General features: G+C 42.7%; 1 protein-coding gene across 4 annotated transcripts in view; it reads right to left on the reverse strand.

Moving 5' to 3' along the window:
• mical3a (microtubule associated monooxygenase, calponin and LIM domain containing 3a) overlaps positions 1-25,549 on the reverse strand; it is a 62,841-nt gene that overhangs the window by 8,950 nt on the left and 28,342 nt on the right. For 3 of the 4 annotated variants that reach the window (XM_086163552.1, XM_086163551.1, XM_086163553.1), the window contains 24 exons: positions 24,807-24,920; positions 24,058-24,171; positions 23,772-23,876; positions 23,258-23,371; positions 22,115-22,231; positions 20,911-21,018; positions 20,325-20,511; positions 19,190-19,290; positions 18,891-18,984; positions 16,449-16,644; positions 15,136-15,395; positions 14,780-14,872; positions 14,071-14,232; positions 13,572-13,634; positions 11,658-11,732; positions 11,453-11,566; positions 11,278-11,360; positions 9,155-11,195; positions 8,964-9,064; positions 7,002-7,052; positions 6,272-6,379; positions 4,101-4,194; positions 3,249-3,299; positions 2,285-2,335 (listed from right to left, as the gene is read on the reverse strand). In XM_086163552.1, coding sequence (XP_086019678.1) covers positions 2,285-2,335; positions 3,249-3,299; positions 4,101-4,194; positions 6,272-6,379; positions 7,002-7,052; positions 8,964-9,064; positions 9,155-11,195; positions 11,278-11,360; positions 11,453-11,566; positions 11,658-11,732; positions 13,572-13,634; positions 14,071-14,232; positions 14,780-14,872; positions 15,136-15,395; positions 16,449-16,644; positions 18,891-18,984; positions 19,190-19,290; positions 20,325-20,511; positions 20,911-21,018; positions 22,115-22,231; positions 23,258-23,371; positions 23,772-23,876; positions 24,058-24,171; positions 24,807-24,920 — 4,597 coding nt within the window. The remainder of the gene's footprint in view (positions 1-2,284; positions 2,336-3,248; positions 3,300-4,100; positions 4,195-6,271; positions 6,380-7,001; positions 7,053-8,963; positions 9,065-9,154; positions 11,196-11,277; positions 11,361-11,452; positions 11,567-11,657; positions 11,733-13,571; positions 13,635-14,070; positions 14,233-14,779; positions 14,873-15,135; positions 15,396-16,448; positions 16,645-18,890; positions 18,985-19,189; positions 19,291-20,324; positions 20,512-20,910; positions 21,019-22,114; positions 22,232-23,257; positions 23,372-23,771; positions 23,877-24,057; positions 24,172-24,806; positions 24,921-25,549) is intronic. The other variant, XM_086163554.1, reaches the window with a different exon arrangement.

Genomic DNA, 25,549 nt, shown 5'->3' on the forward strand with positions numbered 1-25,549 from the left:
CGTTTTATGTAGAAATGATCAGTATTTCTCCTATGTTGAATGCAGTGATTGTGAGACATTACATTTCAAAATAAACTTCATCTGCACAGTCACTTGAATCGGGTTTTTTATTCTAATTATTTCTTATTAGAAAGGATAAGGATTCTTGTTCTAAAATAAATAATTTTGTTTATGGAGATGTCATTGATTATTAATTTATGAACAAAAGGTTTATTTATATGTTTATAGTCAGTTGAGGCTTGCATTTGACATAAGACCACTGCGGGTGATTTATTATTAGACGACATAAACGATAATTGCGCAAAAGTGGGTTGGAGCAAATGAAGGCCGGTCCGTGAAAATATTGTCTTCGATGACACCAGTCCGTGGCACAAAAAAGTTTGGGACCGCTGACTTAAGTCAAATAAATCTTCATTTGACAAATTTAACACTGAAAAAAACAGCTGAAATAACTGCAATGATGGAAACAATACGTCTAAAAATGGAACCCCGGTAGTGTATAAAGAAATACATTAGCTTTCCGGTTCCCTATCTATCCTCCCAATACGCACAACGCATCACATAATTAGCACAAACATGAATGGTGAGTTAACAAAGAAGGTTAAATAGTTGCAAATCCTCAAGCATACATTTTCCACGACACAACCCGAGCACAGCAGACACACTTGCATCCAAGATTCAAGAGGTAAAATTAATTAACCGTTTTCACAATACACTCTTGACCTCGAATTTCATTATCTGAAGCGGCTGTCGGTTGATGACCAGTTTCCCATGCAGTGATACAAATTACACTGCGAAAAATGTCTTTTTGTACATTCAAATGGTCACAACAAATCTCAAGGTGTCATCTGTCTGATGAGTAACAACCACGAGGACAAAACCACAGGGAAGCAAGGCTGCTGCTTTAATATGTCAAAATGCACAAAGATCTCTAATGGAGAAAGTCCTGACATGAGTGACAAACCGCAAACATTTGCATTTTCCTCATATTCAAGCAAGAGCCTTGGACTTTGTGTGTAGGAGACATACACCACGGAAACACCCGGTGAGACACTGTTAACCATTGATCAGCCACATCTTAAGACAAAGCAGCTAAAGGTCGACGGTTGCAACACTGAATTAGTTCACTCTGGAATCCACACTTTGACGAGGGAGTTACGCAACTGAGCGGGTATGAGAAAGTCAGGGAAGCTGGAAGGGTTGATAGGACAGCAATGTGGCAGCAGAAAAGCTGTGAGGGGCAGCTAAGAGTCTACTACTAAAAAGCCGGGGTGCTGTCAGTAATATCGAGACGGCTGTGACATTTGCATGTGGCGCTGCATTAGCCGCGCTGAAAACGTGCCAGCATGACAGTCGCTCAGCTGGAACGCTTCTGTTTCTGTAGCGTCTTGCGTCAAAGGACAATGCTGGCAATTGGCCACATTGTTTCCTGTTGTGGTTTCACATTTGTACAACACTGTGCTGTATTTTATTTTTCAAACCGCAGCAAACGAAATACTTCAACTTTCTTTTGTTCCGCCTTCTGTTAACAGCCTTATAGAGGAGTTTTTATATTCAGCCTGTGTTTAAAACTCCAAGTTACATCATACTGCCATGTATTATTTAAGATTTTTTTTTTCAAGCTTTAAGTACATCAGTGTATTTTTAGTTTACGCTTTTTTTAATGGAAGTGGTGAGAAAAAAAAAAAATCATGATTCTATGTGCTTTTCAAAAAAAAATGTCTATCTTGGTCATCATGCCGGCACTGTTGATAAAGGCGTAGTATCTCTTTAACTCTTGCGCAAGGAGGGGACCCTTGCTGGCAATGTTATTAAAATGCTCAAGTATGTCCTGTCAATCATGCTGGTTAGACGTCAGTGCGATCGTTTCTATCTTATTTTTGGGTTCTATCATTGCCGTATGTTGGTCTGTCTCTGACGCAGTCTAAATGGCGTGCTGAGGAATGACAAATAAATCTCAATCATGAATTCGTTCATTCAATATTAATGACTTTACAGAGATCTGAGGCAGTCTTAACAGGACAGCATGTGGCCAAGAATCTGATGTGCGTTTGATGTGGAGTGTCTGAACTCAGAACCCAGCGAGGAGGGCGGGGAGGGTGGGGGAGCAGGGCGGGAGAATCGAAAAAGTATCAGACAACTCATCAGACAGCCAGCCAGTCAAGGTCTAGATGAGGGGTAGAAAGCTCAAAAATGGCTAAATAAAAAGGAGGGGGTGGGTGAGGGTGGGGGGGGATGGTTAGCCTTGAGGTTAGTTTAAAAGCGACAGATTTGAAATACATACCGCCCAGATGCAAGTCCAGGATTTCACTGTAATTAGAATCTCCCCAATAGTCTACAATGACAGGGATATATTAGAGATAGGAGTTAATTCACACAGCCCCAAAGTGGGCGCGTGCGCACGCGCACACACACACACACACCCAACATATCATGCTCGTTCTTGCACGGACATACACACCGCAGCGACATTCTAGACAATGTCGATCAGTGGTTTAGGATAGTGCATGATACAAACACAGACTGTGTGGTCGCATTTCCCAAAAGTTTGACAGGCGGCTACATAGATTTGCTGCATTGCCATTAACTGGCTCAGTCTGCTTAATCTGTCTCTCAAAAAATGATAAATAAAGCCATTTTTGCACGCTGCGCGGTATGACGAAATTGAGAAGAATTTGAATATTCTGTCCCGACCGGAATAAAAGTGTAATTTCCAGAAGATAGCCTTGTCATTCTTGGTTATTTCTGAATGAAAGAGCAGCTGGGTCTTGAGCAAGTCTTTGAGCACAACAGATAGTGTCGATGCAGCTCTGGATTTGCTGTTACTAGTTTCCAACATTGCAATAATGAGCAAACGTCTGTATCAAGGCACTCAGCCACAGCAAATATGGGCTGTAAACACTTTTATTGTAATAAAATGATCTGTCGGCCTGCAAACCAATCGCCAATTTGTGTTGTTACATAGGGATTACGCTTCTATAATCTAACTCGATTTGAGTCTCGAGTACAGAAACTTGCGTCGCCAAGAGGCGGTGGGCACACACTCCAGAATGAGCACACACACACAAATCTATGTCAGGACACACATTCTCCTGATTGCATGCAGCGTACCGACGAGGGCGGACGTTATGGACGGACAACATGTTTAGAGGTGGAGAACTGGTACAGTGTGTCACCACAGATGAATTTGACATAAAACTGTCACATGTCAGATTAAAAAAAAAAAAAAACTACAGCAAATCTAATACCTGATCTTCTTTTGTGCTGTTTGGGTAATGTATATGTACCTTTATACAATCCTTTAAGAGAGTAGAGTAGTAAACATGTTAAGACATACTCAGACATTGGATTCGCAACTGAAATTATAAGTGCTTTGATCGGTGGGAAAATTGCAAAGTTAAGAAAATCACAAAAAGATGTGCTCGCCCCTAATGAACGTATGTATGTAGAAAACAGTTTTGGTAGCTAACGGGCACAATTACTCGGGGTGTAACATGTATGTCGAGGATTTTAAGGAAGACCAGAGTGACAAATATGAGTCCTCTTACAAACAAATATATAAATAAGAAAAACATGCGGCACTGAAAGAACATTTTGTGCCACTCAACATGGTTCGGGCTTCACCCACTTATAAGACAGTGACAAATAGCAAAAAGTGTGCCACTCGCTAGCAAATAATGTATTCTTAATCTGGGAGGAACAGTCTCTGTGACAGTCCCTTGTCTAGAATAATTTAGGTTTATTACTTGGGGAAACAAAGACGTCTACGCGCGCTGATTTATGCTCCAGCGGTACAGCAAGAGCAGTAAATGCAGGCAGTAATTTCAAAGTTATCTAAAGCAATTGTAAAGCAATTAAGACATTATAGAATCCTAATTGTCAATAACATTATTTAAAGACCCGGAACAGCCTGAATGTGTGTGATGTGAGGAATTTGTCAGATGTTAGATGCATGCCCGTGGAATAAATGGCCTCTAAAATAATAAGAGCCGCGTTGGTGTCGGGAAATTACAGTTTGAAATTCATTAACTGTGAATTGGTAATATTGAAACTCTTTGGGCCGCACAGGAGAGCCTGATCGGTAAGAAGAAATTGTGTACCTGCTTCTCCCCGTAGCGCTTTCTCCACCGCCACGCCTCTCTCTTCCAGCTGCCTCTGTTTCTCCTCCACCTGCTCCAGCTGTCTCTGGATAATCTGAAAGGACAAGGGAAGGGGCTTAAGTGTCACATAATTGTTGAAATGCACACACGTGCAGATGAATTAGCGTGGATTATCTCAGATGGCCACAAGAAAAAAAAAAAAAATTAATCTCCTGCTAATTACAAATGATTTGTCTGAGAATGTCTTGGGGGGGAGAAGGTGCAGGGGTTACTCGTCATCCTTCATTCACGCGAGAGACGTATCCTGGCTAAAAATAAAAGCACCATACGAGGTGTTGCTTATTACAACCGTATTGACGACTGCGATCTGAAGGATATTAAAAATAATTTCACGGCTTCAACTAAATAAAGTTCCGCTGTCAACACCGTATTGTCACTGATTATTGCTGGTGATGGATGGGAAAAGCAAGTCTGTGTGTGTGTGTGTGTGTGTGTGTGTGTGTAGAAAAAAAAAAAATCAGCAAAATATTTACTGTAGTGAGAAAACGTTTAAAAATAAACCAAAATAAGAATAAATAATAATAAAATAAATAATATAATAGAATAATATAAATAATAAATAAACCAAGAAAGTTTCATGGAGGAGTGTCTTTAAAAGCAACCCACGGATAAATAAAACAAATGAAGAGATACAGTGCAGAGTTAGAAAGAAGCATATGCAGACATATTTGGTTGGTTTTTTTTGGTTGTTTTTTTTTTTTGGAAATGGATGCAGGAAGGCAGGATAATATTTCAGGTAGCCGTCGCTCTGGAAGGCGTGGGTTTCATCTCCTGCTCAGTTCTGATTCAACTGACTGGAGGCCCAACTGAGGGCCAGTTCAACCATAAATCTCGCTGGATCAACAAAAGACAGGATCAGACATCGAGTTTTCGACGTGAGCACGCTCTTACGTTGAGTATCAGAGTAAAAGAACTAATGAATACAAAAATCAATCAATCAATCAAGCAACGAAGAAAGGCTTGTTTGTATATTTCAAGCACATATTGATACACGCTATTCACATGTTAACGCCCCTTTCTGAGTGTTTAAAAGGTTTTATGGCAACACTGTCAATCACAAGCCGAAGTTGAAAACCCAGAGATGAAAACGTAGCGCAAATAAATCTGCAAGGCGCAGATGAGTAATCTCAATTTCACCAATTTATGTCGGTCATGTTAACAAACAGCCAATGTTTCAGACGTCCCATCATAGGTGTTAATGTAAGTTTGTATACTGCTGAATCTTCTGAACATACCAAGTTCCTTATAAGGAATACTAATATGACATTTTTTCCACATTATCTTATTGTGGTCATGAACAAATAGTGTTTTTTCCACATTAAAATGAGGCAATTAGCAAGAGGAAGCTAAAAAAATATACTCACTAATGGATGCTGTGAAATCACAGCGTGGACCTTCCATCCGTGTCATAAATATTAGTAATAGTTAACTTTAATTTGCTATAAAGGGCTCACATGAAGGAAAGGGGTGTCTCGTCACGAGTAGCACCTGTAGGGATGAAGCAAGCCGCAACTTGAGCTGCTTTTCTTACTGCGCGTCTCATCTCAGCCCTTTATCAATGTTCTAATTTCCAAATCGGAGCTTGCTTTTGTCTACATTTTCAGAAGCAAGGTCACGCAGAGTTGCGTGTTATTTGTTTCACCCGCTCCCCCGCCCACCTGTTCAAATCGGTTCGATATCGGATTCACAGACGGTAACTGGGCTGATCCAGCCTCCATGGGGAAAACACGACCTTCGAGTCAGCCGGTTCTCCCTCGCCGCCGCGGGCCCCTCTCATCATACACCGGCGGGCTCTTTGCCGCGTGCCATGAATAGCGCTCGTGCAGAGAACGAGAATCTTGGGCCAACATCAGTGAGAAGGAAACGCCAAACATTCCAGCGCAATTATTGCGTCTTTGGTTTCGCCGAGGCTCCTGCTGTGCCGGGATATGCTTCTCGTGGATTTGTACGGATTGTAACCCCCTTGGGGTTGCAGAGAGTCTTGTTCCCATTCTTTCCCTTGCGATCAGCACCGATCTCATCCACAGAATCCAAATGATGTACAGCAGATTCACGACCGAGTTCGAGAGGCGCGTATCGGTGGCAAGAAGTGGTCGCCGCTGTTGACTTACCTGGGCTCTGTGCAGTCTCTTGAGCTCCTCCTGTTTAGCCTGCCGCCGCGCTGCTTTCTGGACCTTTCGCGTCAACTTAGCATTCAGCTCTTCTTCCGTGTAGGTTTTCTGGAATAGCACAAAAAGAGAGGAACAAAATTTGAATTTCACTTCCTGAAAATTCTAATGTGCTTCATTGAACTAAGGCCCTTCAAAAATGAAACAAAAGGATATAAAAATGAGACTAAACTGGTCTTCTGAGTACTGAGGGAGGACATATAAACAACTATATACTCTTCCTGTTCTACACGCTGGGATTCTCACTCAGCTATCGTTCCTCTCGGCTTCACAATGTCATTTACGGTGACGAAAAGTCAGATATCGTGTGGGGGAAAAAAAACAGCATCTTTTGTTTGCAAAGTCCGACTAGTGAGGACGCAGGAAGGAAAACTGACAGAAACAGCATGACAGTCCAAGTTAAGCAGGTTAATATCAGCACTGGTCAGACAGCAGCAGCTGCAGACATCAGGATGATGCAGCGACAGGAACGGTGTGACTTGAAAAGTGAGAGCATTTGGTTTTTCTTTCTCTTTTTTTTGGTGCAGAGTGGAAATCCAGCAGCGAGCAGCTCGGCTGCGTCCCAACTGGCTCATGCATTAGCGTGCTCAGACGGTGTTATGGGTCAACTGACACATGCGCGCAGGGATAGGAGGAATAATGGTGTTGCGGATGGGAATGTATGAAATACTACCTTTGTGGCGTACGATCTCTTGAACGCCAGTGCGTGAGGGACATAAACAGACTTGGGGGAAGACAAAAAAAAATAATGAAGAAACAAACATGATACAGATGTTATGACAAAATGGGTTAATGGCTATGTTAAAATGGACAACATAATCATCTAAAACATCCAAAAAAAAAAAAAAAACATACTTTTTAAGTACCACCACAACAGGCAATGTTAATAACCCAAAAAAACAAAATGCGACAGCATTATTAAATCTTTATTAATCAGGGCCCATGAGTCAAATATTGGACTAAATCCAATCGGGCAATCTGTAAAAAAAAAGATATAAGATTCCTGACTTACCATAAAGGTTCAGGTTGAGGTTTCTTCAGAACTTACTAGTATCTACTGTACAACCACCAGGACTGCATCTGACACACTCACGTATCTAAAAACTGCGACATCACGAGTCTATCCTGCTAAGACGGTCTCTTATACAATATTAATAAATGAAATAAAATTTAAACAAACTACAGGCCCGGGAGGCATGACACACCATGACGGTAGCGGAATAATTCTAAGAAATCAGGGCACCCATTGTTTTACAGTGAAAGTTTTTGGCAAAATTATTATTATTATTATCAACAGCTACTTTTCTCAAAAAGGATCTTTGGATGTTTGAAGTAAGTCAGCCTTTCCCTGCAGGTTTGCAAACGAAAATAATAATAAAATCATACAATTTGGGGTTTCTTTTTGCTAATATCCAACATATGCCCAGATCTTTGTCATATTCAACTAACTTTCAGGTGATTTATTGATACATTTCATTAAATGTCACTTACTTATTTTCACCCACATATTACCCAATTTTCTTGGGTATTTTACAGTATTTTCTTTCAAATCACAGAATAAAATTGGGTAGTGTCAAGAGCTTTTCGGTAATGAGTGTGCCGTGATTAAACGAAGACATGCCTCCGGCCCGAGACTGATATCTATCTGAATCACGGGAAACACACAAAGTAGGCAGGGGGAGGAAATAAGCTTGAATTTCTCTCCGTAAACATAATGATTGCAAATGGATTCAGTAGGAGAACTCATGTTAATGAAATATGGGTTTGTGTGTGGAATATCTGGAGTCCTAATATAAGCGAAGCTTTTAGCACACAACATTAATGTTTCCATATTTTTGGATATGTGGATTCACACATTCAGTCGTTTATATGTCGAATTACATCAGATGGGTCATCTGTAGTGGCTGCAAGATGTGTGCGTTTTGCTTTAAAAAAAGCAATACAGGGGAAATCCCCATAAGCCTGAGTCAGATGTAGGTTTTTAATGATTGTGAATGAAATATCAAAATTATGTTTATTTGAAATTCAATATTATTCGCCCCCTCACAGCAAAATACCTCCTCATTGGCTTTCTCCTTCTCTCGTTCAACCTCTTTTTCACGTTCGCTTTCTTTCTGCCTCCCTTTCACCCTCCTCCTCTCCTTTTCCAATTTCTCCTCCTTTATTGCCTCCTTCTGCATGCCCGACACTAGGTCAAATATGTCCGTGTGCTGCTAGTGGTGGAAGGAATTATTTAGAAGAAAAACGTTTTAGGGGGTGTGTGTCATCTGCAAACACGTCCGAGTAGCATCAAGAGCTAAAGCCCTTGCTTTTGACTATTTTATGGAATAAAGATGGAAATGTATCTTGTTTCATTATGACATCGATGCAAACCTTTCCAATGCCAAACTTAAAACCTGAACCATAAGCAAAACTCATTTTGATTCCGTGGTCAGAGACAAACCCTTTCCAAAAATATAGAAAGTGAGGTTTGTCAACTGTGATTCATTCCTCATTAAAATTCTGATTTTGATTTCAAATGCTCTATTCTGAGAGGAGTCCTTTAAAAAAAGGGAAATCAAATCACAATATAAATGATTTTTTTTTTTTTTTGCTTAACCGTGTGTCATCTCTTCTCGGCTCTATCGTTACTCACGTCTGCTTTTGACTTCTGGGACGATCTCTCCAAAACGTCATCACACGACAGGTCTGAATCCTCGGAGAAGCTCAAGTTCCGGCGCGTCTTAAAGTCTGAAACTTCAAATGAGAAAAAAGTCATATTAAAATACGATGAAACGCGACGTGGCATTCAAAAGACACTGGAGTCCAGAGACCGACATCTCCCACCTGACGCTTTTCCGAGAGGCGACGTCCTCTTTTTCCCGGAGTCCTGAGTAGTGGAGCTGGACGATGGCGTGCTGGGACAAGATTTGTCGTCTTTCTTCTTTTTGTCCTTCTTGTAGCCCGAGAAGACAGCTTTCCACAAGGACTTGTGTTTGGGCAGTGTCTCTTCCGTGCCGGAGAGCCTGCCGCTGTCGTTCTTGGCCTTTTTCTCTTTTTTGTTTTTGCGAGGCGAGAAGAGCGAACTTCTCTTCTTGCTCTTGCCCGTGGAGGAGCTGTCGGACGATGCGACCGAGCTGTCGAGGCTCTTGTTGCTGCTGAAGAAGCGCTCAGGTAGGGTCTCTGCTTTTTTGGACTCCAGGGCCTTTACGGCTGATGTTTTGGGAGACGGCGCAGGTTTTTTTGCCTTTTCGTCGGCAACCGGCGTTGCACTCCACGCCACTTTGGGAGAGGCACCTTTTTCAGGCTCCGATTCTTTCATTTTATTCAACTGCTTGGCCATGGCTTCCTTCAGAACCTGGCTCTTAACAGACTTTTCCCTGGCTCTCATTCGCTCCTCTGCGATTTCTTTGGCTTCCGGAGAAAAACGCGTTGCCCTCTGGGTCTTAGCACCTGGGTTGATCGGGATGTTGGGTTTGCCGTTTTCCATTGCCAACGCCAGATGAAAGGGAGGTCTCTCTCTTCTGGGCTTACTGGTCGGCGGAGTGTAGAACTTGTTCATACTCGTTTCTGGTGTCCGCTCATCGTACGACTCCTCCACGTCGTCGGCAAACGGAATCTCCTCCACCGTTTCCACGAACGACTTCCTCGTCTCCTCTGCTCGCGGCTTCTTCTTTTCCCTCATGACGACCGCGGGAGGCGTTTCCGGATCCGGCGAGACTTTCCTGGGTGCGGGCTTGGGCCCGGACGCGGGGCTGAGCTGGGTTCTCGGCGCAGGAACCGGAGCCACGGCTGTCCCTCGTTCTTTGGCACGCTCACGCGGGGGGTTTTCCGACCCGTTGCTCCACGGCGCCTGGTGTCTCTGCTGCCTGAGAACTGCTGGAGATTGATTCGCAGGCACAGGCGGTGGAGGACTGGAGGGCGGAGTGAGCATGGCGGACTCAGATGTGTTATAGCCGTCGCTGTTTGCTGTTTGACTTGTGACCAGACTCCCGTTCAAACCCAAGCCTGAGCTGCTGCTGAGGTCTTTCTTGTCAGAACCGTTGCTCTTGGGCTCAGAGGGAACGACGGGCGTGATGACTTGACCCTCCAGAGTGATGTTGAGCCTGCGAATCACAGCGCGGCCGGTAAAGGCAGGCTTTTGTTCCTGTGACCAACTCTGCGTCTGTGTCGCGGGAGGGCTGGAGTCTTGCGTCGGTTCTTTGATGACGCTTTTCTCTAAGATTTTACTACTGCGATCCAAAGGAGAAAGTCCGAGGCTCTTTCTGATCTCTGCGCTTTTCAACCAGAATTCCTCGATAATATCGGTCTTCTTCGACGGAGTTTCTTCCGTTGAGGAGTCGTCCGTTTTTGAGGCCTCAGGTGTGTCGCTGTCCGATTTGGCCATGGGTGTGGAAGTGACAGCTGGAACGGGTTGAGTCCTTACGGGGGAGTCCGAGCTGAGGGGAGATGAGGGTTCGTGGCAGGGCAATGGCTGGGCACATATCGGAGAGAGGGGGTTGCCTGTCAGAGGGCAAATGGAGCGCTGGGGGTGGAGTGGAGATTTGGGTATGGTGGTCTCCGGTAGCGGAGTGGGCTGAGAGCGGATCGGTGAACCCGCCGGTAACTTTGCGGGAGATGTGACGGGTGAATTGGCCGGAAGGCTGGTGGGCGATTTGGCAGGTGTCAGGGACGGCGGTGAGGCGGGCACTGACAGAGGACTGGCCTCAGGAGTTGGAGAAGGAACGGGAGAAGGCTCGTGCACGGGTGGGGGTGAAGGGCAAAGAGGAAGGTCGGCAATTGGGGATAGAGGTGACCGCTCCAAAGGAGTTTCTGCAGGAGCAGGAGGTTCTGGGACAAAGTGAGTCGCTGGAGACTCCATGGGATCGGCGGGCAGCATCTGAGGAGGCTGGTGTTAACGGGAAAGATCAGGATTTATCCGATATAAAGCATTTCAAACCTCTGGCATAATCGGCAAAGCCTTATCTCACCTGTGTATCTGCTTCTTGAGGTGGGATGAGAGGAGAAAGGATGACATCTTCCTCTTTCCACACAAGGCCAAAGCTCGAGATTTCTGAATGAGTGTATTGTATTATGCATGTGGGTACAGGCAGATACATATGTATATTCAAAGCAGATTTGAACGAGTGCTCGCATGACATATACCAGTGCTTGAAGGAATTCCCTGACTTTCAGGTATTTTCTTGTCTTCGGGAAGTGGCTCGCTGTGGACCGACGGATGCAAACGGGCCTCGGCTTCTGCATCCGAGGGGATGTCATCTACAATTTTTAGAAATGATACTATGACTATTCATAAAGTAACAATAATATATTATGGGTGTGTGAAAGCGTTGTTCATGATGCATGTTACCCTGATCCATCTCTGTACCAGGCTCCATATCTGGACTGTCTGCTTCGGCCTCCAGGTCATCTTCCTCGCAGGGCTCTGGTATGACAAGCGTACGACATTAAATAAGACAATGTGAAAACAGACCTTGAGAATAACTGAACAGCAGTAATAGCTGCTGGATTTAAACACCAATTTAAAGGCGGAATCCGAGTCGAGGTTGAGAAAAGGCAGGAAAAAGCCTCCGAAAGCAAAATCCTCTCCCTTTCTTTCAACTCGTAACGAGTAAAAGTTTTCCTCCAGCAAGACAAAAAGTTAGTTGAAGCATTCAAATAAATCCTATACAGTGAGGCTATCAGTGTGAACAGAGGATGGAACATAGGGGCGTGACGGAATAGACACATGCCCACACACGCACACACACACACATACACACACGCACACACACACGCACGCGCACACAAACACACACATATATATTTATAAATATACACATACGTAGATATATATATATATTTACATAGATATATATTTATATATATGTGTGTGTGTGTGTGTGTGTGTACACCACACACATACACACATATATAAATTATATACATATCACGAAGCAAGAGCACACCCACATTAACTGGATGAGTAAGAAGCCTAAGAACAATTCCTCATGTATAAAAAGTGTTATGGCGGAGACAAATTTTCCGAGTAAATATAACACTTGTATGTTGCAGATAACTCGTGCAATTAAAGTTAATTTCAAATCACCAGCTGGAACTGTGTCTGAATTCACTTAATGGGCCGGCAATCCTTAGCTACAGCAGCTGCTGTGCCACATTACCAATCAGGATGAGAGACAATGACGTTGTTGGTGTTTTCGAACTGGAGTGGCTCATTCTCCTTTCAATCCGCAAAGATGAAAATGCATTTTATAATACTAAAAAAACATGACTAATAATCTTTGATGCCCCGTTTGCAATACCCTTGTGGAAGCCTAAAGGATACGTGCGAGGGATTGGAACGTGAAAGGTGAAAATACAACTCGCTGCAAAGAACCGTGAGAGCGGAGATTGTGGTCGCGGCCTTATGGCGTGCTTGCATGCTTGTGAGTGCGCATGCTCTGGGAAAGGCAAGCCGATACACAGACATATCGATAGATAAGCAGATGTAGGGCTTTTTCTTTTCAACTATATTTACTCAAGAGTGTGACCATCAATCCGACAGCTCGATTTACTCATTTTACTTTCATGCAGTGTGATCTTCGCTCTTGAAAAACCGCCCTGACACTCAAATACCTCCCGCTTAAGCTTAGAATTCCGCTTTTCTATTTCTGTTCCCACTCCGGTTTGTTGTTGCACTTAAAGAGTTTCAGGCCACATAAAAACCCTGTCAAAAATTACCCGTCAGCAGAATTCCAGCCATTGCATCGACTAACAGAATGATCGGTGTCTCACCGGTGTGGAATTGCTTTACAATTTAGATCATGCCGTAATTACGTGCACTGACAATAAAAACGTCTCGTATATACTTCATTGTTTTCTTCCCGGCTTTCGGAAAGAAGCACATTCTTGTCAAACAGCAGTGGGATTTTTAACTGAAATAAATCATGGAGGACATCAACAGGAGGCCAATCCGTGTGTCCTGAAAGCCGTTTTATTTTGCTATGCTGAGAACATCGTCCTCGATGTCAGTCATAAGCTATGGTATTATATCTGGCATTACTTTACAAAAGCGAGCAATAATTATCCCAGTTCAAGCGGAGGCTGTTGGTGTGTGAGGTCTAGGGGGGATTGAAGTGTGCCATCACACCATTTGAAAGCAAAATAAATAAGTTAAGCCCTTAAATTGAAACATAGCGCTCCTGAGTAAAGATAGGAAAATACCCAAAAGACAGGTGTACGGGTCTAAGACGGGATGCGGCGATCCCTTTTAAGTCTGTGCTACCTCCAGACATTGACTCCAACCAGACTCGCACGGCTTCGTGTCGGGCGGATGTGTGGGCGGGGGCTACATTCAAACCCAGGAGATACAAAACAATGAGGGATGGATGGTAAGGAAATAACAGTAAGGTAATTAGACACATGGGAAAGAATACAGCAGAACACAAAAGAACAAAGCAAAACCAAATCAAAAAGAATTGACAAGGGTTATCTCTGCACTGGGATGTGGTTAAAGAACTTTTTGTAAACTCCAGAGGACAACGGCGGCTGCAAATCAATGACAAATTAAAACATTGAACATCCAAAAAAATGAGACATTAAAGAAAATAAAGTGCCGCAAGAAAAACGATCAAACCAGAGATGTGCGGGAGCGAGTGGATTAGTGAGGGGATGGGGCTCCTCCCAGCGCAGACACAAACTCACACCAACAGAAAATCGGCAGCCACGCTAAAAACGTAACACTCCGAGGCCTTTCTTGGTTTCGTCTCCTTCGGTTGAGTTACCTGTGGAGGGGGGCTGTGAGAGCTCAAAGGGTTGGGACACTTGAGAGGCCAAACACAGCATACCACCTTTAGCGGTGTCAGAGTCCTTCCGCATTCTCGCCGGACCTGGACTCGCCAGAGGGTCCTGCGGTTGCAGGGCTTGTTGAATCTTTAGGTTCCTCGCTACATGAGGGATTCGGCATATGTCGCAGTGTGATTTGAAACCAAAACAGAAGATGTGGGGCAAAGTGTTCATGGAACACAGGGGGGGAAAAAAAAAAACATGAAGGATAAGAGGGGACGTAAGATGACAGAGGTGGAGAGAAGGCAGAGAGAAAGTTAGAAAACCGAGGAAACAACAGAGATGGCAAAGAGGACGGGTGAGGGGCTACATGCAATATTTAAATCTACAAAAAAAAAAAACAAGAAACATTTTAATCATTATCGTGACGAGATTAAAAATGATATAGTAGAAAATCCCCGCCGTCAGTTAGATTAGTATTCCGAAGCCACTTTCAAAACACATCAGCGGGTTAAACTGAAATTCAGGCAGACTCTTAGAGGAACTTTTACAAGATAGAAAAATGCAAAACAATAACAAGGCCACATAAGAGGGGAAAAGCCACACTCTCATTGACGAAAATCTTTGAAACAGCAGCCCAAACCATCCAGGATAACACTTCATGGTCAAAGTCACAGCAAGCATATCCACAGGCACGCCAGCTGCTACCTTTAAATGTACCCACATCCTCTTCATCTGTAAGGTACTTCTCCAGCCAAAGGCCTGACTGGAGCTCCCTGTCCCAGGGGCAGTAATCCCCCTCTGCCAGCAGGGGGAGATAGGGGCCCAACCACAAACAAAAAATCCACACAGGTACATACACATTGCCAAGATGAGGTGGTGAATGGGAATGGCGACAAAGGAGGAAAGACATAGATGACAAGGACAAACAATTCTGGGACAGAGACATTACACTTGGGACCACAATGTAACCAAATCGAAGTGGACTTCTAGACCGTTTCAATAGTCTGCGACATAAAATACCAGCGTTGGAACAAACTGTGAGGAAAAAAAAACAATTCTACCGTCGCTCGACTCCTCATCTTCTTCATCCTCCTCCTCTTCCTCGTCCTCTTCTTCCAAGTTCCCGTCCCTGCTGTCCACATCATCCGGAGCGTCGTCGTCTCCATCGTCGCTCTGCTTGCCCCGTAGCCCGGCGTGGAGCTCCACGGCCTCCTTCCAGGGAACGCCGCCGAGGTCACACGGGCTGGGAGGCTGCAGCTCCACTTCCTCCTGATCCTGATCTTCCTGCTCATCCTCCTCTTCCATGTCTGATTCTGAGCTACTGTTGGACAGAGGGAGTCCCAGAGCAGCGGGATCAGCGGCTCAGTAACATTAAACCATTTAACAAACTCATCTTTAGCAACATCAGTCGAATGAAAAAAAAATACAATAAATTGTGTGAGTTTAAAAGTGAAAACTAATTTTACTGAAAAGCACACAGAGGACGCTCTGTGCATGCAGAGCATAATATTTCCAGACCTCGCACTTTTTATCATTAATCCGAACACACACACAGAGTTCATTTAAATGGAGAGAGAACCCTGATGTATTTTGGTTTATTTTCTGAGAGTATGACTTCACTGCTTGATATCCTGCCAAGGAAAAGTAATTTAATACTGTTTATGCTCGCCTTCTTCACTGCGGAGAATCTGCAAAATGGGACCCTGACGATTTATGTGCATGTAGTAACGCATGTAATCAATGGCAGTGGCGACTGACACACTTTGGCCCTTCCCCAGGTATGAAATTCTGCACAGCTTGCTTTTTGTCCATATTCTCCAGAAATTAACTATCATGCACGAGACAACCGTTATGTGTGGCTTGCACATCATTATGCCCCCACCACACTCTGACTCACAACCTTAGCCAATTCTTATCTAGAACTGGAATATTTGAGAATAATTGCCAAATAATTACATTTGAACCTCGGCTTTATAAAAATAACAGAATGCGTATTCAATATCCATCACTTAATTGCAAATGACTTTCTGTGTCATTTAATAATACACGATTCCATGCATTATTTGTGAAAAACTAAAAACGTGCCAATTTAATCACATTTTATTTTTCAGCGTTAAAGAATGATATGAATGTGTTGGAGAGACATTAATTCTTTGGTGAAACATTGAATTTTTTGGAGGAAATATTCATTTCATCTTTTGCCATTCTATGTTTTCAAAGAGGACCCAATGAATGAAATAATGGCCTTGAAAATTAATAAAGACACATTTCGATTATACGACCCATGTTCCCAGTCACCCAGGAAGTCACGATAAGTGAAAAAGAGCAATTTTGTTATCATGTAATAGTATTCGTATGAGGGCTCTGCCATTACCTGGAGCCGAGGTCAGCGTCTGTGGCTTTATCCAGTACGCTGCTGAGGTTATGCTCTGCCAGCGTCTCCTCCGGCACCTCCTCCAGCTCCTCTTCCCTCTGCAGGGACAACCGGTAGTTCTCCAGCTCGATTCGCTCCGGAGTTCCACGTAGTCTCTTCGCAATGCTCGGCTCCTGCAGCCCGTTGACCTCTGGAACTGCGGTTGACACAGAGCATAAGGTCGGAGACCCCGAATGAATCCAGAGTATGCGGGTGTCTTGGACAGACGAAGACAGAGAGGGGGAGCAGACTATTGAGAGTGGGAGAAAGAACAACAACGACACTACTGTGCAATGGAAGAGAGATTACGACCCACTACTGCGCCAAAACCATAACTCAGAGCTGAGAAAAAGACCCCTTACTAACAGGTTTATTTCTCTGTGTACAGAAACATATCTATTATGCTCAGAAGTGATTATCAATACAGATGATAAGTTATTTCGTGAGTCCCTAACACCTGTGTGTTGTAGTATAACTTTTTAACTTATGATCTAAAACTTAAATTATTCCCATTAGGACAAAGTGACAAGAACACACTGATTTCAGATCTGTAACTGAATTTATTGCATTAGATCATCGATGATAGATGTTCTACAACACATGATATCAACAAAGACAAAAAGGTTCAACACTTTAAAATAGGCGTTGCTACTAATCCAATTCTAAGAACAAGGTTAGCGCCTTGCCTTTTTCCCATCCTGAGTAGCAAATCTTAAAACTATTATTTTTTTTATTTTTTTTAACCTATATGAAGGACATATGCTATCTTACAAACTACTAAAGCAACACTAAAAGGGGTTTAATTTAAGGGGAAAAATGATCTATCTCTATGTGTTACAATCAATATGTCAAATATGATACGTGATACTTATTTTTTTGGCTGATCGATATGAACCAATCAACCGTGTTTAAATATAAATAACTGGTTTGTCCTTTCAGAAGATACGATCTCTATTTTAAAAGTGGCTAACAATCTAATGCAAATTCAATCAAATAATTTCTTAACTCATTAAATCATGACAACATTTCAATAAATAACAATCAATAACAACATTTCGTTTAAGGAGCACAAAGTAATTATCATGCTCACAATGGAACAGAAAAGGCATGTCTTATACTGTCCGGCATCTACAATTTGATTGCATTATTCTGTTGAAATTACTTGGAGATTTTGGATACAATTATAGACCTACAGCAAATTATATTTGATGTTATTCTACAGTATTTGTATTGAAACATTCTGATGCTACCATACATGCCACAAAAGTAGCAGGCCTATTTTACCTTAAGGTCACTGACCATGTTTCTCTGAACGTTACTAGATTATTTCGATCAACTATCTGTCACAACATACAGTATATCGAGCAAATAATGACTTGCGTCAAAAAAGTTTGACTGGGATGATTTGGGAGACCGGGTCGGCCAAGACAACTGAATACAAGGAGCTATCTATCTGAATAGGGGAGCTAGTTTTAAGCTGCTCTGGTAGGAGGGGGGAAAGGTAAAGCTCACAGAAGTGCTGGTACAGGCGTGTCATCGCAGTCTCAGTAAAAAGTGACAGCGTAGGTGCAAAACATCTTACAGGTGGTGAGAATCGCATCACAAAGCAGGCGCTAAAAGAAACACCACACGGCAGGAAGTAGAGCTGAAGGAGAACATTCACAGGCCACGAGGGGTTACAATCACAGGAGAATTCAGCTTGGCTTTTCATTCAAACACAGGCAGACCAAAATTAACTTCCAGTTACTACTTTGATGCAGAACATAGTGCCAAATGTGAACTTTGACTTGCTCAAAATGGAAAAAAAAAAAAAAAAAAAAAAAAAGACACGGCAGAATTTCAAAAATGTAACCACAAATGGAAGCGGTTATTGACTTATGCAAAATGGTTTGTACTGCTAACTGCTGCCTGGAGAGGTGAGCGGAAGTGATACAGCTTCACTCTATTTAAATTCCAAGCCAGAAAGAAAGGAAGATTCAAAATGCTTCTCTCGATTCTAAAATGACACCACCGGGGTGCTGCTTAGCTCGATTTGCCAATCAAAAGTCCAAAAAAAAAATCAGGTGGAAAAAATGATGTATTCTGAAGAAATTGTTCACTCAGAATCACAAGATTTATAGGAGTGTCTATACAAACCTACTGATATCAGTTGGTAAAAGGAAAAGAAAGGAAGGAAAAGAGGGACGGGGGAGTCATGCTAGAGGTAGTTGAGCAGGATATTGATGGTTAAACAGCAGAGGAGGTAGATGCAGTAGGTGCACAGGAAGGGAGAGTCTAGAGGGTTGTGTGCCACCTGGTGGCAGGTCCAGGAGAGCGAGCGTTGGAGGGTGCGCAGCGAGCCTCCCAAACCCATGGCCAGACGGCGGGGCATAGCCACTCTAGCAATAGAGGAAAGCAGGGTACCTGAGAGAGGGTGGTCGGCCGAGGGGGATGCCACTGCTGTAGCCTTTCCAGGGGCATCCACTGTTACCACTGGAGTTTGTGGTGCCAGGTTCTCCTGCGACAAATGAAAAAGAGCCGATGTCAACATCGCCAAATTGCCGTATGGGAGCTGTGTACCAAAGGAAAAACTGCACGATCAAAGGGCTTCTGCTTAATATGCGGTTTCATTAAGCACATGCTGCCTCTTTTACCGGCAAACAATTCAATTCTTCAGAAGATGCCAGTAAGTGCATTTCTAGCAGGGTATCACAAATAGGTACCTTAGCTGTGATCGGAGCCGTGGAGGGTGCAGGCGCGGGCCTCTTCCGCTGAGCGTAGCCAGACAGACGATAGCAGTAGTGTGGCTTGCAGTAGAATTTCCCTGCAAGATAAAGAAATGACATGACAACCTTTTCCAGCACGCTTTCGGGAATCTCATCTCCAAAGGTATTATCTGCATTCTGCAGAAGCAGACCCTGCGTTTGTCCTCCTTTTTTTTTTTTGTCACTCGGTCAGGACTCTCAGCGGGGTTCAAGTACCACAGTTGATGACAAGAAGATGTTTTATAAACGATAATCATACTAATAATAGAATAAGCTCTTTTTAAGGGTACTTTCCACTTAATCAATCCTTGAGCATAACGGAGCCTCCTTGAAGAGACACACGTAACACACATTCTGTTGTTAACGCCCACAAAACCTTCACCATAACACATCTTTCAAGCTGAATTATAAACTGAAATCACCTGGAATTATTGTAGTTCTACCTTGTAGTTCTATAGGTCAACCTGTCAATTCGGTTAAAGTTTACATTAACGTTTCCCCAGACTGGCACTGAACTGTAAATGTTTCAGTAAACTGCAGCATTTTGTCACAATCAAGTTGACTTTTGATGATTTGTAGGATTTTTTTTTTGTATGTTTCCTGTTTGTAATCCAGTGTACTGTGTGAGTCATTATTTGCGGATCATAGGGTGCAAGTTTGAGGAGCACAGTTACTTTCCGCAACAAGATTTCTTGAATATTGGCCTGATTTCAACCACAGCTTCACTTTTAAGGAGACTATAAAACACATTAAAAGTAACTTGGAGTGTTTTACAAGTCATTGATAAAGCCCTAGATGCCGATGGTGAAGTTAGAGGCCTTAACTGAAAAGCAACAATAAAATGTGTGTGTTTTGAAAACCATAAAAGATAAACAACAGAGGATATAAGCATTAAACTGCGATTAAGAAAAAAAAGCTTAAGTGAAGCAGAACAATAGATAAAAAGTAATCAGTAAAATGTTGCAAAATAAGAAATAAATAAAAAATTACAATTTGGACACATAAATCACTTTATAACAGCAAGCTTAATATTTACTTTAATCTGAATAAAAAAAATTGTAGATGCAAAGCATGACATTAATTTTGATCTTACCATCCTCTACGTCAAAGGCATAGGAGGAGAGGCGGAGAGTGGTGCCGCAGTAATCACACTTAAAACAGCTGCGATGGAAGAACTTGCCCTCCGCACTCAGCCTCTCCATCACGTACACACGCTTTCGACAGAAGAAGCAGACGTCGCTGCCACCGATATTGGCGGGGAACTCTTTTCTGAGAGAGCCCTGCAAAAACAAAAAAAAACAAAACAAAAAAAAAAAAAAAAGTTCAAATAAACCTTTACAGCACAGATGAAAACACATGGAGGGGATTAAACATTTTTTTAGTGAAGGTTTTAGTGAACATCTAATTCACAAGAAGAGATAAAGTCACTTTTGGCCTAAAGCCATCACAGTTGTTACCAGAGGTAGCAGGGTTCCGTGTTATCCCTTGTAACACAGATGAACAGTGTTTATGTTTGTCCAAAGTTCATCAGAGATACACTCTATGTCTACAAGGTTAATAGACCAAAGTTGCAATGTGGCAGACTCAAACTACAATAACACACAGCTCTACTAACACATCACTCTGAAATACTGGCTTGCAGAACTACGTGCCTTCAACCTCCTGAGCGACGTGCTTACCAAATCCTTTTTTTCAGGTTGAGGCTTGGGCTCTTCCTGCGGGTGAAGCTGATTGGCTATCTGTTCAGCCAATGAGCTTACACCCCCTGTGTACATCCTTACATAGTGCTATCAAGAGCATCAGAGAGAAAAGGAAGGAAGATGGAACGGCATGAAAAATGATTTAAGGCAAAGAAAAATACCATGAAAATGAAGAAGGGGGGGGGCGTGGAAAGAGATCAGTTTGGGCATTACAAACAAGTGCTTAAAACAGGGGAAGTTCAGAAATGATGACGCTTGCATACACAGGACTCAGCAAACTAGTGGCATAGAAAAGGAACTAAAAAGGTCAGAGAAAATCATTAAGTACAAATACAACTTCTGAAAATTGGATTTCCCGCTATTCGAACTCCACAAAAAGAAAATTACATACTAAATGGTACCAGAAACCAATTAAGACAGTCAGTTCCCCGAATGGATGAAAATGGATGGAACAATGGCTTGGCTGGCCAATCTCACTTTTAAAAATAACTCTTGACGTGGAAAGAATAGAAAGCTGAAGGGAGTTGACGCATGAGAGAAAATAATCATGTATATATACAGTATGTTATTCACATGTGCAGCGATGGAATCGCAGAAAAACAACCTCACAGTACACCTTTTTAGGTATGTTAAGAGGTGCCAAAATGGTTTGGATTTAAAAGAAAGGTTGGGAGAGGTGTTTTGGGGCTTTTAACCACAGGATCGCAACCCAGTTGGCCAACGGTCAACTCAACCTTTAACACCAAAACGTGAAAAAGGGAACATAGGAGTTTTCCAGATTTATCTCTCGGCGGATTTCATTGCTGAAACACAGTGAGGTTGATCTGGCAGCTCGGCGTGGCAGGCATCAAACACAAAAGCTTTCCTCTGTGAATTCGGGATTATTTTACCACAGGTCTGTTGATTAATTACACACATTATGTCCAACTGTACTATGATTAATTATACACCGATGTACTCGATTTATCAGAACTAACACGGTAAACCAGAATGACATTTCAAATTAGTTTTGCCATATTTCACAACAAGCGGGCCGGCTTTTTGGAGCTGCGCTCTTGTGATCATAAGTCATGTTAAACAACATCGGCAACGGAGTAAGACAATGCGTCACACTGAAGAATAATGCTGGTATTGTGTGTTAGCATCTCCGCAATCCATTGTCTCAAGGCATGACAAACGCTACCTGTCTCAAGGTGGAAGAGGAGGAAAGGGGAGAGGCAGGGGGGGACTGGGAGTGGGCCAGGTCCCACTGATGCATGAAAAACTGTGAAGGTTTTTCCTTAGTCTTAGTCTTCTTAGTCTCCAGAAAGTGGGGAAGAGAGCACAGAGTTAAATGTTCACAAAAAGGGGTGACAATGGGAAATTCAGAATGTTCTCTGAAATGAAATAAATTGAAATTAAAAAAAATTGTTTGGGAGAAAAGCCTGTTGGTCAGTTACTCCGGAGTGTGCTTCAGCAGCGTGTTAATATGTTTTGCACAAACGCGAACTACATGGATATTCAAAATTCTAAATAGTTTGTCCTTTAAAAAAACAAAGTAGCCATCTTTCTTTGTTTGTCTCTTGTTTGTTTTTTTACAAGTGACAGAATGCAACCTTTCCTCGAATTGGCCATTAAATTAGCCTGCATTAGCAGATAATATAAACGACATTATTCATTAGTCAACAAGTACACCTGTATTCATAGTTTGAAGATAGAATATTACTAACTATAAATGCAACATTATTGAATATTTTTTCCCTTACTAGTGAAATTACTCCGATCAGGCACAAAAATCTTGCTATTTTGCCGAACAGCTTTCATGCAACACGAGGAGCATCAGCAGCATTTTAACATCTAAAACAGGTGTAGTTTATACAGACACTTGTTTCGCTTTAACCGTGAATTAAAGCAGCAATATAATCTAGTGATGCTCAAAATTACTGGGATCCTCCCGTCTATCTGCCCCTTAGCAAAGCTGTGTTAAGCAGCTATTAAACGCCAATCTCAAATTTGTAATGTGAACCTGTATATCTAAGTGCTGCTAATTATGTGGGCAAGCTATCACTGCTTTCCTATTAAGATGCCAAAACATGAATGGTAACCAATATGATATCCGGCCTTTAAAATCACAAAGCAAATCTGCTATAGACAGAGCACTTGTGCATTTATGTATACAGTACAGTTGTAATTACAGCAACCTGTCTAACGAAAACTGGACTTTTAGGGAAACACGAATGACTTGAGGCTCTGGCTTTCCAAAAAGTAACACAGAACAACAGGCAAATCACCCCAAACTGCCTTTGGCATTGGGCATGCATCAGTAGTCGGCTAACAAATATTTCACCTGTGGTCCAACTGGCTTGCCCTCAAATTGAGAGGCAAGTCGCTCAGCCCTTTCCTGAATACTAAGCACATAAAGGGGCATGTCGTCCTCCAAAAGCAAAGGCTTTGCTGGCGTCTGCAGAGAAACAGATGATTCGCTCACCAAAGGGGTGTCGAAAGGAGATTTTTCTCTGCCTTTTCTGTGGATTACAAACTCCTCTGCTAAAAGCGCGATACAGCGGTGAAAGGCCACGGATGGTTGTCATCGTTTCATCTGACAGCCTCTAATTTTTGTAGTAATATAAGTCTGACTGAATAAACAAAGAAAGCGATGCCCTACAGCGAGAAAGCTTTATCGAACAGAAATAGCAACGCTAACAACAGGCTACGCTTGAGATGAACAGGAACCGAGTGAACTCGAGTGTCAGATAGTCTATGTTTGGTGTATCCTATAAAAAGAAAGTAAAGTTTAAGTTCCAGTGATTGTCAGCTTTGGATTCAAAAGATAGTGAATCGTCTTAGCACCCAAACCTGACCTTTGGGCATGACTCAGGAGAGGAGTGTGGTGAGCCGGGACTCCGAGCGATGCCTCGGGATAAATACCACTGCTCTAAAAAGAAATGGGATGGCTTTTTCTTTGGCTCCATGGGGATAAGAGAAACAGTTGGACAAGGAAATTAGACTTGTGAAAAAGTGCATGTCTAACATATACAGGGGAAAAGAAAAAAAAAATCTTTTGAACCTGAGTATGCTTATTCAATGTTTTTTTTGTTGTTTTTTGTTTGTTTGTTTTTTCAAAACCACACCATGCAAAGTTTTCACCTTTAGTGCTTTATCAGGTTTGCACTGAAACTCGGAGACAAGGCGGGCAGCCCTCTCCTGTATACCGGGTATGTGAACGGGGCCCGGGTCCTTAAGGTGTGACGGCTCCCGCTCCTGCCAAAAAAGCTCCAAGTGAGACTATCACAACTCAGCTGAGGGGTTACACGTGTTTTGAGCTGTTTTATGTTAAGCTGTTTATTCCGCATAGAGCTCACACTTGTCGACTTCTAACCGGTATCTCATTCGAAAAAATGTGAAGAAGCGGCAACAAACTAAACGCGAATCCATGCAGATGCACCTCCTGACCCGTATTTGAGAGACCGTTAGGACTGTTTCCTCTTGCGACTGATTGTAAGGAAAAAAAAAAAACAGGCTTACATGTTGCGCATCTGTAATAAGAAGAAAAGGAGTAGCAGGATGTGGTCTGCATTACCTCATGACACTAGATAATAACACCAAATCCCCCTGAGTGCAAGTTTATTTTGAAACTTCCACATCCCCCGCCGTCGCACCCTGGATGAAATCATGCAGCCCCTGTGAGAATGTGTCACCGTCGCAGGGAAGTAAACACGTTCGTAAACCAGTCCGGGAAGTTTATGGATGAACACACTCAAGGGGTTATCTGAGTGGCAGCGTATATAATCAGATTTGATGTAAAAGCGGGGGTTGGCTAGACACTTGATGGGTTTACTAACAGAGGCAGAGGTGGACAGACACACACAGACAAATACGGCAGATTTTGGCGTCACCTCTGTGTGAAGGGAGAGCGAAGAAGTAGAGGAGGAGGAGGAAAGGAGCAGAATGGTTTTCTTTGGGCAGCTCCGAGAGCCTGAGTTGGACAGTTGGTCGGCGCCACTTCTGGCCTTAGGAATGAGGGATACGGAGAGCAAATTCAGCAGGAGTGGACGGTAATGATGATGAAAATGTTGCCCCGTTGCTAGGGGTGAATGAGATTCGACTACTCGATGCTTCGGTAGCACACTAAAAAGCGGGATCCTAACAAACATCATTTAGCCGATTAATTGGATTAGTGTGTTGTTGCGCTGCTTCATTAGGTTCACTTTCACTGCAAGCACGGAGAGGAGGCGGCAGATCGCACTAGTGAACACTTACAGACACACAAACCACCCACTAAGTCTTCATTAAGTTCATTGTCTAAACCGCTTATCCTGCACACAAGGTCACAGCGAGGCTGAGTCACCTTAAATCAGTGACTCAGTGTGAAACCCAATCAGGTCAAAAGACAAAAAAAGAACAAGTTTCTGAACTTCCAAAGGACGAAAAACTGTTTCCGGAAGTTAACTATACTTTTCTTCCCTGTCTTTTGTGAAACACTTTGCCAGATTGCCTTTGTGGCAAAAAAGCAGACACAATATTCAACTCCATCAATATCTGGACATGGGATAAATTTTCAAGAAAATAAAAAGGGCTTTAAGTTTCATACAAAAATGCTTTGTCCGAGCTTAAGAGAGCTCAAAAAAAAAGACAAAAA

Source organism: Fistularia commersonii, chromosome 17 (assembly GCF_037954325.1).
Source record: "Fistularia commersonii isolate RoL2024-O1a breed Wild chromosome 17, RoL_Fcom_v1.0, whole genome shotgun sequence".
Classification (NCBI taxonomy): Eukaryota; Metazoa; Chordata; class Actinopteri; order Syngnathiformes; family Fistulariidae; genus Fistularia; species Fistularia commersonii.